Source organism: Corvus moneduloides, chromosome 16 (assembly GCF_009650955.1).
Source record: "Corvus moneduloides isolate bCorMon1 chromosome 16, bCorMon1.pri, whole genome shotgun sequence".
In the NCBI taxonomy this organism is placed as follows: domain Eukaryota; kingdom Metazoa; phylum Chordata; class Aves; order Passeriformes; family Corvidae; genus Corvus; species Corvus moneduloides.
The window spans coordinates 15,964,691-15,982,761 of NC_045491.1; the positions used below are offsets into that span (position 1 = coordinate 15,964,691).

Consider the following 18,071-nt stretch of genomic DNA (forward strand, 5'->3'; position numbering starts at 1 on the left):
CAGGCCCTGGCACAGGGTGCCCAGAGCAGCTGTGGCTGCCCCTGGATCCCTGGCAGTGTCCAAGGCCAGGCTGGAGGGGGCTTGGAGCAGCCTGGGACAGTGGAAGGGGGTGGAATTGGATGAGCTTTAAGGTCCCTTCCAACCCAAACCATTGTGGGATTCCCTGCTGCCCCAGGTGTGGGCTTGGGAAGGTCAGATGTCCTTTGGGTGCTGTCCAAGCCTGTTCCCAGATTGTTAAATGTGTGCAAATTCCAGGGAACCAAAAACTTAATTTGATGTATAGGTTTGAAAGGTTTGAAATGGGAACCTCTGGAAGTGCTGAGGGCTGGTTTTGGTGCCATCAGACCCCACGCAGGAGGACACCTCTGGTGCCCAGGGACAGCCAGTGAGTACAATCCCAACAGAGCTTCAGCATCACTTCTCAGGAGCTCTCAAAGCTCAACATACCTGAAATGGTTTGAGCTTAAGGGTTGTTTAGGGTGTGTGTAGTAAAGATTAGTTGGACTCTGGATCCTGAAACTGCCTGAGCCCCAAGAAGGGAATAGGAAATAAAATTTACTGCCTGAAGCATCCAGGCTGAGGGTTTCCAGGTGCCTGATCAGATCTGCTTCTGTGCAGTGCTTATCAAACCACAGCCCCAAATTTAGAGCTCTGGGCTTGGGTTTTGCTTCTGAATTAACAATTCCACCCCCTGGCTTCTATTCCTGGAGAGATTTCTGCTGTTTTTGGTGAGGGTCTGACTCACCATGGGGATGGATGGGTTCTGCTGGATCCCACTGTGGAATATTGGTGCTTCTCAAGGGCTCGAGGAGGATGTGCAGATGCCCACAAGCTGGGCTGGATTTATTTGTGGTTAAATAGAGATCTGGAGGGTTGACATGTTTTTATTAGCAGGATAAGGGCAAATCCTTCAGATGGAGCAGGTTTTTGGCATAAATGGCTTATCTGTAATCTTTTTTTCTGTCTGGTTTAGTCCAGCAATCTGCTCATACCCCGTTTCCCTCTCTTCAAGTGCAGAGAGATGAGGGCATAACCTGAAATACCAATTTCTGTAATAATGCATTATTATGATTTTTAGCATAGAATTTTGGAGAGGAGGGAGTTGTTAAACCCCCCAAAACACAGACCTGTGGCTCGTAGCCCCGTGGCTGCTTTCACAGCCTGGTTGTTGCAAATCCCCCCTGCCTTTTCTCCAGCTTAATTTGAAAACTTCCATAGTCCTGGGCAGGAAAGGTGGCTTGGCTTGGTGGGGAGGCCCTGGCACAGGGTGCCCAGAGAAGCTGGGGCTGCCCCTGGATCCCTGGCAGTGTCCAAGGCCAGACTGGACAGGGCTTGGAGCAAGCTGGGCTAGTGGAAGGTGTCCCTGGTGGGATGGGATGAGCTTTAAGGTCCTTCCAACCCAAACCATTCCAGGATTCTGGTGGCTCCATGCAATGGAAAGACTCTTCCAGGAGCAGTGACTCTGTGCTGGGCTGTGTCCCCTCAGGAGCAAGGGACATCCCAGGGCCTGTGCTGGGTGTGTTCTGGGTTTGCACTGAGGCTTCACACGCTCCAGCCTTCTGCATCCGCTGCTAAAACCACACAGAGCAGCATTCCCCCCTCCTGGATTGTCACACACAGCCTTTTCCCAGCAGGAAAAGCAGGCAAAGGACTCCTTTGTCTTACTGGGGGTCTGTCCCAGCTGCCTGAACCCACCCTTCCCCGACACCAATCCCGCCGGGGTTATGGGGTTAAACTCCAGGCCCTTGAGAGGATTAGGCAGCAACAAGCAAGTGTGAGCCTGGCACGGGCTGCTGTGGAGCTCACAGCGTTTGGGATGTGTCTGGGACGTGCCCAGCTCTTTCTCTGCCGTGCTTTTAGTCGAGCAAGGGTTTGGCACCAACCCTGGGCACTGCCCTGCAAGCCTGAGTGCCCCCAGATCCTGTGGTGCAGCTGCCAATGGAAAAACTTGGTTTATAGGGGGAAAAAAATCACCATGAACTTCCCAGTGGTGCCTGAGCTGTTCCTGTCCTGTCCTGCTCTGTCAAAATGGGACACATCACTCACTTGGTGGGTCCTGGGGACACCAGGAACCCATCAAGGCTGCTCTGTCCCTGCCCTCCACAGATGGACAGGGATAGAAAATATAACAAAGGGTTCATGAGCTGAGATAAGGACAGGGAGAAATCACTCATCAAATACCATCATGGGCAAAACAGGTTCAAATTGGGGATATTAGTTGAATTTATTACTAATAAAATCAGAGCAGGATAATGAGAGGTAAAATAAGACCTTAGAAACGCCTTCACCCCCCATCATCCCTCCTTCCCAGTTCTCCCTCCTTCCCCCCAGTGGCACAAGGAGGTGGGAATGGGGGTTATGGTCAGTTCATCACACATTGTTCCAGCCACTGCTCAGGGAGAGGAGTCAGAATCCTTCCCCTGCCTCAGTGTGGGGTCCCTTCCACAGGAGACAGCTCTCCATGAACCTCTCCAACCTGAGTCCATCCCACGGGCAGCAGTTCTCCAGGAACTGCTTCACTGTGGGTCACTCTTCCATGGGGTCAGTCCTTCAGGCACAGCCTGCTCCAGCCCAGGTCCCCCACAGGGTCACAGATCCGACCAGGACCCTGCTCCAGCATGGGCTCCTCTCTCCATGGATCCACAGGTCCCTGCCAGGACCCTGCTCCAGCATGGGCTCCTCTCTCCATGGATCCACAGGTCCCTGCCAGGACCCTGCTCCAGCACAGCTTCCCATGGACTCACAGCCCCTCTCAGGCATCTCCTGCTCCAGGCCTGGGCTCCTCCGGGGGCTGCAGGTGCACCTCTGCACCCCCTGCCCTCTGTAGGCTGCAGGGACACTGCTGCTTCCCCATGGGCTTCCCCACAGCATCTCAGGGCAATCCCAGGGATCTCAGGGCAACCCCAGGGATCTCAGGACAATCTCAGCTCTGGTGCCCAGAGCAGCTCCTGCCCCTCCTGCCCTGCCCTGCAGAGCTGTTCCTCTCCCATGTTCTCACCCCACTCCTCTCTGCACTCAGTTCCAGCTGCCCCATCACTTTTTTGTGTTTTCCCTCTCAAATCTGTTAGCCCAGAGGTGCCATCACCTCCATTCCTGACGGGCCCAGCCTCGTCCAGCAGTGGGTCCATCTTGGAGCCACCAGAGAAGGGTTCTGCTGGACATGGGGGCAGCTTCCAGCAGCCTCTCACAGAATGCACTGTGTGTGAGAATCCACTCCACTACCAAATCCTGTGCACACAACCCCAGCACTCTGGGAAAGGGGATGTCCTGGATGCAATGGAAAGGCTGCTGTGGCAGCTCCCCCTCTAACATCTACCTGTCTGTCCCCACAGATCCCATCCCCACGAGCTGGCCCTGGGCTCCGAGCTCAGCCACTCCATCGTCACCGTCATCAGCGGGGAGGAGCATTTCGAGGATTACGGGGAAGGGAACGAGGCCGATCTGTTCCCAGACCCTTTGTGTAATGGGGAAAGCAGCTTTGGCAGCTCCTCCTTCCTCTCTCCCAGGTAATGCCCGGCCCTGGTGCTGCTCCAGCAGGGGCAGTCACTCGGTGCCTTCACTCTGCTCTGTGGGACCGGGGTTTCCTTGGGATTTGCCAGGCAGAGGGCCTGGCAAGCTTTGGATACAACGGGATAATCGGCTTGGAAGTGGAGGAGGAATTCCCTCCCTCAGTGTTTCCTTTCCCTGGTCAGTGCCCATCCTGCTGACGCCCAGCAGGAGGTGGAAGAGCTGTCTGCTTTTCCAGAGTCACATTCCCGCTCCTGTCAGGGATGTGGCTCCTCACAGAACCTTCCAGCAGAGAAAACCACCTGCAGCTTTAGCCCTGATCCTGTGGGATGGCTCTTATTTTTCTTTCCTCTTTCATTATTTTGGGCTTTGCTGCAGTGTCTGGTTGGATTTGCACGAGCTGCAGCAGCATTCCTTCTCTAAGGATATGTAGATCAGGAAGCAGTCTGTGGCATTTCCTCCTTGCTTTAGGGTCTGAAACCAGGAAAAGTCCATTTTCCAGCCCGAGCAGGGTGGGCTGAGGAGCTGGTGTGGTGGTACAAACCCCATCAATGCTCACTTTCTAAGGAAAATAAGTACAAACTGGAATATCATCCCGTGCTGCAGCCCATAAAGTGTCTGGGATGACAGGGAATGTGTTCTTCCCTTGGGAGCACGTCTCTGCACAGGGCAGGAGTGTTCCCTGCCAGCCATACACCCGTGCTAAACACAAAAATACACTTTTTTCTCTTTGGAATGACACATTTGTGCCTTTCTGCAGCCGTGTAAACTTCTCAAAACTTCTTTTGTTTTTCCTGTCTTCCTGTTTTCTCCCAGCTTCCCAAACCCCTTCACGGAGTCTGGACAGTTCTGGTTGCTCAGGGCTGGCAGGGAAGAGCCCGTCAGGGCTCATTTCTTTTTGGCTGGTGTAGCAGCAATGTTGGAGGTGTTAATTGCAAATAGGAGAGTTGCTGTAAAGAATTCCCAACCTTTTCCTTTAGGAAACCGGTGCTCCAGCACTGGGATACCCTGCAGTGGGAAGGGCACAGTCCTGATCCATGCAGGAATGTAGGGCTGGCTGTGCTGGTGCTGTGGCATAGGAAGAACTCTCGGATTAAAACCCAGCCTTGGTGTTCATTTTCCCTTGAAGAGGAGCTGCCAGCCTCATCCAGGAGGCTCCTGGCAAGAAAATACCCAGCTAAAGGAGCTTTGCAATCACTTCAACTTTTCCTTAAACATCAGGCCAGAGCTCCCAGTTTGCCCGCGCTCCCGGTGTTCCAGTGTTGCTCTGCCAGGGCACCATCTCTGCTCTGCTCTGTCTTTGGATCTGATCCACACCTGATCCCATCTCCCCTATGCTGGGAGGGGCTCGCTGGGCACGTGGCCACGCAGATTGTGGTGGTTTGTGCTGGAGACTCTCTGCTGGGGCTTGCTGGGGAGGCAGGCTGGAGATAAACCCTGCAAAACCTCTGGAGTCAGGAATGTGGGGCTGTTTGAGCCGGAGGATTTCCTCATGCCTCTCAGGTCTAGCCTCCCCTCGGATTATTGCTGTGTGTGTGAAGTCCTTCCCTAAACATTCCCAGAGTCTGTGCAGCTCTTCTTGACTTTGGATAGGGAGGGACAGGACACAGGGAATGGCTTCCCACTGCTAGAGGGCAGGGCTGGATGGGACATTGGGAAGGAATTGTTCCCTGGGAGGGTGGGCAGGCCCTGGCACAGGGTGCCCAGAGCAGCTGTGGCTGCCCCTGGATCCCTGGAAGTGTCCAAGGCCAGGTTGGGCAGGGCTTGGAGCATCCTGGGACAGTGGGAGGTGTCCCTGCCCTGGGATGGGGTGGGATAAGATGAGCTCTAATGTCCCTTCCAGCCCAAACCATTCCATGCCTGAGCAGCCCCAGGGTGTTTAAACACACCTGAAAGAACCACAGGCTGCCCCTGCCTCAGGCTGAGTGGGGTTTCTGGCTGTACTTCGAATACAAACAGCGTCACTGGTAAAGGGCCACACCCCCACAGACTCTTTGCACGCCACAAGAGTCTCTATGTGGGAATAATGTCCAGAAATTCTCCTGCCACAGCTCGAGAAGACTGACACAAACCCCAGGAGCCTCCAGGGAACACTGTGGGATGCAGTGCTTCCCTGCCCAGTCCTTGTATGTTTGTTTGTGGTCCCTCCTCTTGGGTCTTCCCTTGTGTATCCATGCAGTAGGAAAAGCCTCTTTGCAGCTCTGGGTGGGAAATAAAGGGAAAGCTCCTTGTGCCCATCCCAGCCACCAGGAAGCACCGAGGACCTGTGGAAGACAAATGTGGCTCCAGGAGATGGAGGGAGGCACAGGAAGGCTCTGAATTGTAGAACCACAGAATGTGCTGAGCTGGAAGGGACCCATCAGGATCCTGGAGTGGGTGGGGACACCGCAGGGCTGAGCTCTCACCCACTGCACGGGCAGGGAACCAGCGCAGCCAGAGGCCAGGAGGATCTGCACACACCCCAGGAGCTGCCAGGCTGGCCTGGGGCTTCTCCTCCCCACTTCTCTTCTCATTTTGATTAATGCTGGTGAAATTTGGGTTCCCACCTAGCCCAGGCTGTACCACCTGGGGAGGGAATGCACCCAAGAGCACCCCAAAAAGGGACATCCCTTCCTCCAGGTGCCACACAGCTGCTGTCACCTCTTCCCTGCACAAACCCTGAGCCACCCACCTGTCTGCTGCAGGGAAAGGGTTATCCCAGGGCCAGACCCGCCCTCAGGGGTAGGGGGAATGGTTTGCAATTGAATTTTTTTTTTTCCAGGAATGGGAAGAGATGATAATTTGGCATTTGCTGGTGTCCAGCCTGTCTGAGGGGGCTGGGAAATACTGTACAGACAGCACAGACCCTGGGCCTGACCCTGGGGTGGGGGCTGAGCCAGGGGACCCTCAGGATGTCCCAAGCTCTGCACATCCCCGGGCCAGGATTTGCTGGTGTGTTTCTGTATCCTGGGATTCACTGCCCCTTCTGGATGCCTGTTGGGTTTATCTTGCTTGTGTTGGCTCACACCTTTACCTGTCTCTCTTATGGAACTGCTTTGGTTTTTCACTATTTAACCTTCCTTTGATTCACACCCGTGGCTTCCAGAAGCACATTTTCCTACAGGAAGGATCTGTGGAGTCTCTTGGCCCCAAATTAACACAAACCAGTTGCTGTTCAGGATCCCGTCTGTCCTGCCCGAATCATGAGGAAGTGTCTCCCAGCTTCCCAAGCTGTGGAAGTCCTATAGACCCCCATGGCCCTTCCCAAATGGCATTCCCTGCAGGAACACAGCACTGCTGCTTGGCTCCTCTGGGCTTTACTTGGGAGGAGAGAGGGCTTAAACTGCACCTGCCCATTTCATCTGAGCTTAAAAGCTGTTTGCAGTGAAAATCTGGCTCTGTGCATTACTAATGGTGGGTCTGCAGCAGCACAGCTGCTCTGCTTTTAAAGCATCCCACTGGAAAACGGGACACTGACCAAAGGATCATGGAATCACACCATGTCCTGAGCGGGAATAGACCCACAGGGATCATCCACTCCAGCCCCTGGCCCTGCACAGACCCCCCAACAGCCCCACCCTGGGCATCCCTGGCAGCGCTGTCCAAATCCTCCTGGAGCTCTGGCAGCCTCGGGGCCGTGCCCATTCCCTGGGGAGCCTGGGCAGTGCCCAGCACCCTCTGGGGGAAGAGTCTTTTCCTAAAATCCAGCTTAAACCCCCCTTAGATTCAGCCCTGGCTCACAGCACCCAGTCCTGCAGCGTGCAAGTTCATCCTGCACTTACTGAAGCAAACCAGGAGCCTCCTGAGACAGACTGCCTGGAAAATCCTGTTGGAAAATAAACTTTGCAGTGATGTAGGTTTGTGGGAAGCACTTACCTCACCTGCCCTGGGCTCTTGGGGATTGAGATTGGCTCAGGGGTTTGGAAATGTGGGCCAAGCTCAGCTGCTGGGAGTCTCTGGGAGGATGGTGATGGAAGTGTTGCTAATTATCAGCTATAATAAATTATATTGAGCAATTATAAATTATCAATTAGCTACACACATTGTTCTAAACTATTCTAAATTCTAAATTACCTATATCTCATTATAAGCAACCCCATATTGCCTTTAATTAAATCATGGTGGGAAGCGACCCAACCTGCCCTGACTTTTTAAATCCAAATTCCATCTCTCCCACCAACAATTCCCCCGCCTTGAGGGACCCTGAGCTTGTGGAAGCCACGGCTGCAGCCGCTCCCTGTGCGTTCTGTGCTGTTGACATGACCCTTGTGATCTCTCTAGCACCAATCCGCTCGCTGCGAAACTGCACAGCATTCTCGCAGATGAAGCTTTTGAGTTTTACTGTAGCCAGTGCCACAAACAAATCAACCGCCTCGAGGATCTTTCTGCTCGCCTGAATGATCTTGAAATGAATAGGTAACGGGGCTCGTGTGTGTGGCCATCTCAGCCTGGGGAATGATGTCCTGGCTGGGAACGCTCTCCTTGTCCGGCGCAGCTTTTCCCTCACTCGGCGCTTGGGGGGGGGAAAGGGGATGAGTTTCACCCGGCCACGGGAGCCTCTGTGGCTGCTCCAGGTGGTGGTGACCTCGTGGAGGGTGAGCAGGAGGTGCCTTTAATGCAGGCCCTGGGGGCTGGCAGACAAGGAGAGCGTTCCTGCCCTTTGCATGCTGTGCGTGGTGGGTTCCCCTGGGAGCCGCGAGCTGGCCGTGTACAGTATTTCTGTCACCAGGGAAAGACTGGGAATGCTGTGGAAGGGCAGCCTGGAAGGGCAGGGACAGCCCATCCTCCTGCTGAGGAGCAACCTGAGGGCATCAGCCTGCTCCACATGGCTTGGCAGCAGTAAAATCTTGTCTCACCCAGCTTCACCCACTGCCTGCCCACCCCGGTGTCACCGCGGGCCGGGGAGATGTGACAGACACCAGGAACATCAGGAGAGTTGGAATGGCATTTTGGAAATCTCCCAGCCAGCAGCTGGATGTGCTGTCTGACAAGTGGAGAGGGGTTTCTGCCTCTTGATTTGTTCATTCAGAGCTGGTTGCAGCCCGCTGGGTGGAAGGATGGTGGCATTGGTGATAATCTTTCTTCTCATGGCTGAGGTGCCTCTTCAGACCTGGTTCTTGGTCTCTGAGTGTCCTTTGCAGGGACAGTGTGATCTGGGTGCACTCCTGGGCTATGGGGAGAGAACTGGAAAACAAATAGGAGGTTGAATTTAATCCTTTTAAATGAAAAACATATGTCCCTCCCTTTTTTTTTTCCTTGGGTAAATAGTTGTCTTTGCTGTTGGAGGCCTTGAGGGTCAGTGATGGGTCTCAGGTTACGAGAGTTACTAAGGTCATTAATATCTCAGGTCATTAAGGAGAACACCGGTTTTCCCTGGAAGCCCCACTGCATTTCAGGTTTTCTCCACCAAATTTACCTGCAAAGCTGAACTAACACCTCAGAGCCTCCTGCGATGGGTGAGATTTCCTGTGGAGCTTCTCTGTCCTGTGGGAATTCCTAGGCTTTGATTTGTCCTCTGAGTAGGTGCAATTCCTCATCTGTGTTGAGGGTTTCCCAAGGACAAATTTACTGGGAATGTGTTCCAAGGGCCTTTATGGAAGGGGCAATGCCCTCTTTCTGTGTGCTGTGGTTGGGGGATGTCCTGTGCAGCGTGTGGGACACGCAGGACCTGCTGTTCCTCCCTGCATCACCACTGACGTGAGGCCCTCGGAGCAGGAGACAAGTCCCAGAGCAGTAGGAACTGGACCAAAATCTGGGACAAGCCCGAAGACACCTCCTCCAGGGGATCCTGGCAGCTGGGATGAAGCCCAAAGCACCCCAGAACAGCCTCACCCTTAAAAACTGCGGGCACACAGACAGTGTTTTATCCTTGGAATAAACTGGGGAGCTCTCTCCCAGCATTGGGGAGCTGCTTCCTGAGCCCACAGCACGGGAAAGCAGGGAAGAATCCTCCAGGAGCTTGGGATGAAGTGGTTTGTGCCTCTGTTTTGTTCCAGTGCCCTTGCTGGTGTCTCAGCCTTTGGACTCTGCAGGTGCCGTCGCTTCCCCAGGAGCTTTTTCCAGAGGAAAACATTTTTCCCTCAGTGCTGGGGGCCGTTCCTTACAATTCCTGGCAAACACCGGGGCTTGACCTCCCCGCCTTGGGCGCCGAGCAGCCTTGAAGCCCAGCCAGCAGCAGCTCTTGTGCTCCCTGGAAATGTGGAATTTGAGGATGCACTTTGACCCGAGAGCTGGTCACCCTGACAACACCCCCAGGCAGGTTTGGGGGTCACTTTACAAAGCAAATTGTCCTGAGCTATTTTTAATCACTCCTTCGAAGAACTCATGTTGCAGCTCCAGGCAGGAGTGGACTCCCAGATGATTTTATTTGTTATTTTTTCCTAAAACTGAGCTAAGCCTCAGAGAATGCAGTTGCTGCTTCTTGGGTTGGAGCTGTCCCTGCTCAGAGAGGATTTGGTGGCATCTGTGTGACACCGGCATGGGTGGAAGATGAGGAGTGAGACCCAAACCCTGCCCACTTCCCCAGCACCAGTCACCACCAGAAGACTGGAAGGAGCATCTTAGCAAGGAGCTGGTTCTGGAAAAGGCTGGTTTTTCTCAGCAGGGAGAGCCTGCAGCCTGTCCCCAGGGGCTGGGACATGGTGACACAGCCCTTGGCTGCTCGTCCTGTGGTGACACTGAGTCCTGACCGCTATGGTATGGTGGCAGCTGGCTCAGACATGGATCCAGGCAGTGATCTCCATCGGTTATCTGGGAAAAGGAGATCCCTTTTCATCCCCCTCCCCAGCCACTGCAACAGCGCCATGCTCCAAATCCAGTCAGGGACACCACCAACAGCTCCTAAACCTCTGAGCTACGAGCAGGCAGCACTTCCCTGATGATCCACAGCCAAACAGTGGGATGGGGGCTGTGGAAGGGCAGAAGGATGGATTGATCCAGCAGGATGATGGTTGTGGGAAGGGCAGAAGGATGGATTGATCCAGCAGGATGATGGTTGTGGGAAGGGCAGAAGGATGGGTTGATCCAGCGGGATGATGGTTGTGGGAAGGGCAGAAGGATGGATGTGCCGCTGGCAGGCAGGAGCTGCTCTGTGTCCTCAGTCCGTGGGAGCTCTGGGGCCGGCAGGGGAGGCCCGGGGTGCCGTGGGGTGCAGGACATGTGGCTCAATCTGCCATCAGCACCGGGCTGAAGCCCCCCCAGTCTCCCTGCTATTCTTAGCTCTTTCCTTGGGGATCGGTTTTCAGGCAGGATCAGCAGGAGAGCGGAGTGTGGCGGGGGGCAGCGAGCTCTTCTCCGGCGTTGTTCCATGTGCTTTGTTATTCCTTGTTGTTCCACACGGGAGTGGCCCCTCTCCTGCCCTTCCCAGGGGTTTGGGGGTGCATGCCAAGGGCGCTCCCTGCCAGAGCAAAGGATGTGCCCCGGAGTCCCTGCAGTTTCCTGTTTCCCTGGCTCTCCACTGTCAGCTTTTGTAACTCTTTCCTGTTTTTCCTTCATTTTGCAGCCCAAATAAAAGACTCTCCAGCAAGAAGGTGGCAAGGTAAGCTCATCCTCCTGTTGTTGTTTGCTTGATCCGCGCGAGCTGCCGGCTCCACCAAAGGAAAACCCAAAAATAAGCTTGGAGAGTTGTATTTCTGGATAGTGCTGGGGAAAAGTGGGTTTAATTCTGGTATCTTTTTCCTGGAATGGGGGTTTCTCTCTTGTGAAGGCTGCTGGCAACCTGATTCCTTCCAGGAAAAAGTTGGGGTGTCTTTCCTCCTGCTCTGACCTGCCAGCGCCATAGCAGGGGGCACATGGAGGAGGGAAGGAGCCTCTAGAAGGACATATCCCTCTGGGGTGTCCCCTTCCCAGTATCACCACGTCTGTAGAGTTCCAAGAGACCAGACCAGTCAGTGCCCTCACCTGGAGGGATTCTCTGGCACCCCAAAACTTCCAGCTACCTTAGAGAGCTCTTGGTCCTGTTTTACTTCACTCAGTGTCACCCTCAGCACTTGCCTTTGTGGGAGCAGCTCTCCCTGCTCAGTCAGGGGCTCTGGGGCATCTGGGTAGACTGCAGGTAACTCTGGTTTAATGGTTTAACCCTGGTTTAGCCCTGGTTTAAGCCCAGGTTTAATGCTGTGCTGTTTCTGTCCTGCACTACCACTTGGTGTGATGTCAGTCACCTTTTCCCTATGGGCACTGTGATCCCTGCAGGGATTTTGGATATATTGGATATATCCAGGCAGTTTGCTGTGGATCTCTGGAGCAGGGGGTCCTTCCCTCCCCTCTCCATGTCCCCTGGTGCTCACCTGTCCTCTCCCAGCTCCCCCATCCCTCCTGTTCCCATGCCATCATGATTTTAAGGATAAGCCGTGTCTTACCTCCTGTGTTCTGCCTTTGCCACGCTCAGGAGGGAGATTTCCCTCTGCACTTGTTGGATTTCTCTGTGCTGGTTTCCAGCAGGACAGGGACGCTGTGGAGGAGCAGGGAGCTCAGTTTGGGAATGTTCCTGTTGCTGGCACTCTGCTCCCTGTGCTGACCCAAGCAGCTTCCCTGCACCTCTTCCTCCCACTGTGCTCTCACACCTTTCCTTTCTCCATTTTTCCTGCACTCAGCGATCTCCCCTGGCACAATTCCCCCTCCTGGAAAGGAAGCAGATCCTTGATATTACATTTCCTACTTCCACTCACTTTCTAGAGCTTTGTTAAAAACACTGGCAGGAAAGAGGGCTGAGGGGAGCAGCCTGTCCCCAGGTTTCCTGTTTTAGTTTTTGTCCCATGCCTGGCACAGATAATTTTAGGAGGATTTGCATTAAATTTTTGGGAATGGAGATACCCTGTCTTATGGGAGATTGAGCCCTCCTGGCCCTTTGCTTTTCTGAGGCAGGGACGTGTGGGCTTGGGTAAATATTAGTTAATTCAAGAGCAGTCGGGTTTGGTTTGTGATAGGAGGGAGATAACGGGGTTTTGCCGAGCCAGATCCGTAAGCTCAGCCCAAAGCAAACCCTTTGTTACAGATACTGTAATTAGTGAATAATCCCAAAACATTTGCTTTTAGAAAATTGATTTTATTTCGGTAAGGGCTCTTTCCTCATTTTTGTTATGCGGGTTCTGCTCGTGCCAAGAAATCTCAGCTGCTTAAGCCCTGTTGTGCTTGGCACAATTTAAATGACAAGTGTGCCTGAGACTTTAAAATCTAAATATAAACCGAGGGTGAGGATGCAAAATCAGGCTGTGGTCTCTTGGTAAATGTCAGCTGTGCTTAGTGAGTCCTGGCATGAGCACACTGCGTAGTGGGAGGGATTCGAGAGCCAATGGTACAAATTCCTAGGAAAAACTGAGGTTTAAAGAGACCTCCGTGGTTTTGTCGTCCATCTCCTGCTCAGAACAGGAGAGCAGAGTGTTCTCCTCCTGCCTGGGGTCCCAGGGCTGGAACACACCCCCCTTCCCGTGGCAGTCGCTCTCCAGAGCGATCCGAAGCCCTGCCGGGGGTGAAGCCCAAACCAGCCCCTCCCAGGGTGTCCTTTAGCTCGTCACAAAGCCGGGGACACCGGTGTCACGAGGCCTCGTTAATGATTAGCTCACCCTGGCCTGGGGGAGTCACAACAGCCTCAGGGGGGTTTGCCCCCCCTCCTTTTCCTTACACCCCCACTTCTTCCCAGCCTTATCAGCACTGGGAGTACTCTGGCCTTTACTGGATAACCCACGGCCTTGGGACCGTGCTAGAGAAGGAAAGTGGCAAGAGGGAGCTCTTATCTCTTCCCATTCCAAAGAGCAAGAGCAATGATCCCGGTGTGAAGTCCCAGGAGCGTGTCCACGTCTGTTGTCCGGGCGTTCCGAGGGGCTGGATTTCCCGGGACAGCCCCGTGGTGCGGGGAAGGGCTGCTGTGCCGGGGACACCCAGCATTCCCAGGAGCAGCACGGATAAATCCCTTTGGCAGAGGCTGAGGAGGGCGGGAGGTGGCCAGCGCTGTCCCCTGATGTCCCCATGGTCCTGCTGGCGCTGATGCCGGTGCTGCTGTGGGTCGGGGTGGTTTGTGTCTGTTTCAGGCAGCTGCACCAGACGAGCTCCTTGGCCGTGGGGGTGATGGAGGAATCCTACCGGGAGAACCTGGACTGCACGGACGAGGACATCACGGACAAGGTGAGGGTCTCCTTGCCTTCTTGCCTCGGCCCGTGTGGTCTGGATAAAGCTGGTTTTGTGCTGGTGCTGCTGGGGTTTCCTGAGGTTCCTGAGAGGACAGGATTTTAGGAGAAGGTGGGAGCAGCGCTGTCCGTGTTACCCTGCAGGATTCAGTGCCTTGCAGTGCTCCCACGTTCCCAGGCAGGATCAGGCTGAAGCTCCTCGAAGATGGGACAGAGGAAGCCCCTTCCCATGGAGGGAATGGAGGAGGAGACCACTGCAGGTGCTGGGCTGGGTCACGAGGTGACGCTGGATCCTTCTCTGGGGGCAGTGGCTTCCCCCAGAGTGCTGGGAGCAGGAATGGGCTGTTCACAGGCAGCATTTTCACTTCTCCTGCACACAAGAGGATGTTCTCGAGTTCTGCTTTTCTGAGTCAACCCACCCAGTGTGAAACGGGAGCTTCCTCTCCTTGGCACACTCTGCTCGTGCTGATTTTGTGCTGGTGCTGATGGGGTTTCCTGGGGTGTTACAAGAAAAGAGTTGTAGGAGAAGATGGGAGCACAGGAAAGATTTTGTTTGAGTGTCCCTAGTTAAAAAAAACAGGGAGAAGAAGCTAAGATTGTGTAAATGTCTACCGCAGTCCTGAAACTCCTTGGAAATGGCTTTGTAGCTGTGGAATATGAATGTCCTGAGGAACTGCATGTGAAAGAGAAACGTGTGTGTGTGTGTGTGTGTGTGTGTGTGTGTGTGTGTGGCTGCACTTGGAAATAATTATCATGCAGAGAAGACCTTTAAAAAATAAATCAAAATCAACATTTTTCCAAGTCTGGAAGTTGAATCAAATAGTTGGGTTCCTTAAGGCATTTGCCTTGGGAAACCTTTGATGGAAAAGGCACTGCTGGGAAAGGCCTTGTGTGACTGCATGGCCTCTTTAATGAGCTGTGTCTCTTGCCCTTCTCCCAGAGCCACGGTTTGGCTTTTCCAGACATGCTGCTCACTTTTGCTCCCCCAGGATTGCTTTATTTGGGATTTGAATGAATAAAATGCAAATACAGCTGGAATAAACCCTCTGCAGGTATGAAGAGAAGAGCCTCACCTCTGGTCCTTCCCCACCAGCTGGTATTGATCCTTCCATCTGTAAATCCAGAGTTTCCATCCTGTTCCAGACAGTGGGGAATTATCCAACCCCAGGGCTGCACATGGAGCTCTGGAGATCCACCAGGATCTTTCCCTCCAGCCTCCTTTTAGGATGTCATCAGGAAAGGGTTGAAGAAAAGAAAGAGTGAAATGTTTGACCCCACACTGGTACACAGGAGCCATCAAAACCTGGGAAAGCAGGGTGCAAAAGGGTGTTTTAGAGGGATGCTTTCAATCCAGGCACAGCTGCCCGATTCCAGTGGGAACCCTCCGTGTTCAGGGATGGTGTGGGGGCTGCTCTGGGTTTGAGGATGCCCAGAGGCTGATCCATGTCCCTGCTGGCAGGTGGTGTTCCTGGAGAAGCGGGTGACGGAGCTGGAGAAGGACACGGCTGCCAACGGGGAGCAGCACAGCCGCCTCCGGCAGGAGAACCTGCAGCTGGTGCACAGGTAGGAGCCTCACCTGGGGAGCCTTTCCCCCTCCACGTGGCCCAGCTCCCTTCCCAAATCCAAAGCACAGCCCTCAGCAGGAATATTGGCTCTGTCCCAGCTGAGAGCAGGACACAGTGACATGTAGATTTTATATTTTATGTGTTTGAGTTCTCTGGAGCTCCACACTTGGCTTTTGGTGGTTTTTAGACGTGGTTTTTAATTGCTGGAGCTGTGTCAGAGAGGTTTAGGTTGGATATCAGGGAAAGGTTCTTCCCCCAGAGGGTGCTGGGCACTGCCCAGGCTCCCCAGGGAATGGGCACGGCCCCGAGGCTGCCAGAGCTCCAGGAGCGTTTGGACAGCGCTGCCAGGGATGCCCAGGGTGGGGTTGTTGGGGTGTCTGTGCAGGGCCAGGGGTTGGACTGGATGATCCTTGTGGCTCCCTTCCCACTCAAGATGGGCTTTTTGGGGGGCTTTTTGTTTGTTTGTTGGGTTTTTTGGTGGGTTTTTTTGTTGTTGTTTGTTTGTTTTTGTTGTTGTTGTTGTTTTTTAATGTGCTTCCCTGCTCCATGTGTCCCTCCCAAAAGATCTCTGGAACTTTGGGTCTTGGCTTCTACATTTATATTTATATTTATATTTATATTTATATTTGTGATATTTTCCTGCTCCTTTTGCCCCTTCCAAATGATCTCTGGAGCTCCAAGGCTTGCCTCCTGCTGGGTCCCAGCCGTGTGTGCTAATGTGGCAGGCTCCTCTCTTGCAGCATATCCATACCCTGGGCAGATAAACCCGGCAGGGTTTATCTTTAGGGCTGTAATTCTGTTAAGTAACAGCCGTGTCAGGGAACTGAGCCACTCAAACAAAGGTTTCCCTAAGCCCTGATAAACTGAGCAGCGAGGGAAATGTTTTCACTTCAGCAGCTTGGCCCAGAAGTGTCAGCGAGCTCGGAGTGGAGCAAAGCCCTGGGTGAGCTCCGTGCTGGGGAGGGGTGGGAGCAGCTGGCAAAGGCCTTCACCTGGGCAAAGCCATTGCAGGAATTCCAGCTCCCAGCCCTGGAAGTGTTCATGGCCAGGTTGGACAGAGCTTGGAGCAACCTGGGATAGTGGAGGCAGGCTGGGAGAGCTGGGGGTGCTCACCTGGAGGAGGGAAGGCTCCAGGGAGAGCTCAGAGCCCCTTGCAGGGCCTCAAGGGGCTCCAGGAGAGCTGCAGAGGGACTGGGGACAAGGGATGGAGGGACAGGACACAGGGAATGGCTTCCCAGTGCCAGAGGGCAGGGCTGGATGGGATATTGAGAAGGAATTGTTCCCTGGGAGGGTGGGCAGGCCCTGGCACAGGGTGCCCAGAGCAGCTGTGGCTGCCCCTGGATCCCTGGCAGTGTCCAAGGCCAGGCTGGACACTGGGGCTTGGAGCAGCCTGGGACAGTGGAAGGTGTCCCTGCCCATGGCAGGGGGTGGAATGGGATGGGATGGGATGGGATGGGATGGGATGGGATGGGATGGGATGGTTTTTAAGGTCCTTCCCAGCCCAAACCATTGTGGGATTCTGTGATCTGCAGTTCTGCTGACACAGAGAGGGGTGACCTGCAGATCCCTTATTTTTTGTTGGGATCACTAGAGAGTGAAAAGAAGGATTGGGGCTGTTGCCTTTTCTCGGAGCAGTGAGACCACTTCATGCTGGAAACAGCTGAAGGAGGATTTCTCTGCCATGGCCACTGCAGGTAGAACCACAGCCCTGGGAATTATGTTTGGATTAGATGATCTTAAAGGTCTTTTCCAACCTCAGTGACTCTTGAGATTCCCATTAAGAGGTGTGTATGTGTGGCTGCACTTGGAAATAATTCTAATGCAGAGAAGACATTGAAAAACAATTAAAAATGAACTTTTTTCCCAGGCTGGAAGCTGAATAAAATGCTTGGGTTCCTTAAGGCATCTGACTTGGGAAACCTTTGATGGAAAAGGTGCTGCTTCTCCCCCTGGGATGCAGCGAAGCTATTTGAGATGTGATTGGTGTATTTGCCCTGGAAGCTTGTTCTGTTTTACCATCTGCCTCTCCCAGCTCACCTGAGGGCTGGGAAAAAGACTGGGAAGAGAGTCTGGTCCCTCCCTTGGGATGGCAGCCTGCTGGCAGTGGGCCTAAGGCAAATTTAATCCCCTCTTCCTCCTCTCCGCAGAGCAAACGCGCTCGAGGAGCAGCTGAAGGAGCAGGAGCTGAGGGCAGATCAGACCCTGCTGGAGGAGATCAAGAAGCAGAGGGAGCTGCTCAGCAAAATGGAGAGGGAGAAGAGCATAGAGATCGAGAACCTGCAGGCCAGGTGGGGCTGGGGGGAGCTCTCCTGGAGCCAGCCTGGAATGTGTGCCCAGGCAGCCCTGGGGGCACAGGGGAGGCAGGCAGGGAGCGTGAGTTGGTTCAGGGCGTGACTACAGTCACCACAAACCCTGTGTTTGGGCTGTTTCCACCTTTGGCCCATGCACCTAATCTTGGATTCTTCATTTGAGTTGCTCTGATGCATTTGAGGTTTAGCTCCCATCCTTCATCCGTGTGCCTGCCCTGCAGCGTGGGAATGAAGAGGGGATTTATTGATGCTTCTTCCCATAAATGACCCCTTGGAGTGCTTCTAATGCCCAGATGTTTTCCACCTTGATGGAAACAGGCAAATACCTGGGAAAGAAGAACCTTCCCAAAGGGCAGAGTGTCCCAGCCAGGGTGCTTCAGGCTCCCTGTTGGATCCCAAAGGAAAAAGGGGCTGGGAGAGGTTTCGGTTATCTCACAGGGCTTTTCCAGCCTTCCCAGGATGTTTTGCTGTCCCTTGCAGTCCATGAAAGGTGAAGACAGTGGGGTTTTAGCTGGGAATGCAAAGCCAAAGCCCTGTCTGACCCCCTGTTCTGATGTCTCTGCTGCTGAGGCTTGTCCAGGGACTGATAA

General features: G+C 53.9%; 1 protein-coding gene across 6 annotated transcripts in view; it reads left to right on the top strand.

Moving 5' to 3' along the window:
• Window positions 1-18,071, top strand: part of RAB11FIP3 (RAB11 family interacting protein 3) — a 75,053-nt gene that overhangs the window by 50,296 nt on the left and 6,686 nt on the right. For 5 of the 6 annotated variants that reach the window (XM_032125920.1, XM_032125922.1, XM_032125923.1 and 2 more), the window contains 6 exons: window positions 3,333-3,506; window positions 7,768-7,902; window positions 10,988-11,023; window positions 13,512-13,605; window positions 15,067-15,170; window positions 17,320-17,460. In XM_032125920.1, coding sequence (XP_031981811.1) covers window positions 3,333-3,506; window positions 7,768-7,902; window positions 10,988-11,023; window positions 13,512-13,605; window positions 15,067-15,170; window positions 17,320-17,460 — 684 coding nt within the window. The remainder of the gene's footprint in view (window positions 1-3,332; window positions 3,507-7,767; window positions 7,903-10,987; window positions 11,024-13,511; window positions 13,606-15,066; window positions 15,171-17,319; window positions 17,461-18,071) is intronic. The other variant, XM_032125921.1, reaches the window with a different exon arrangement.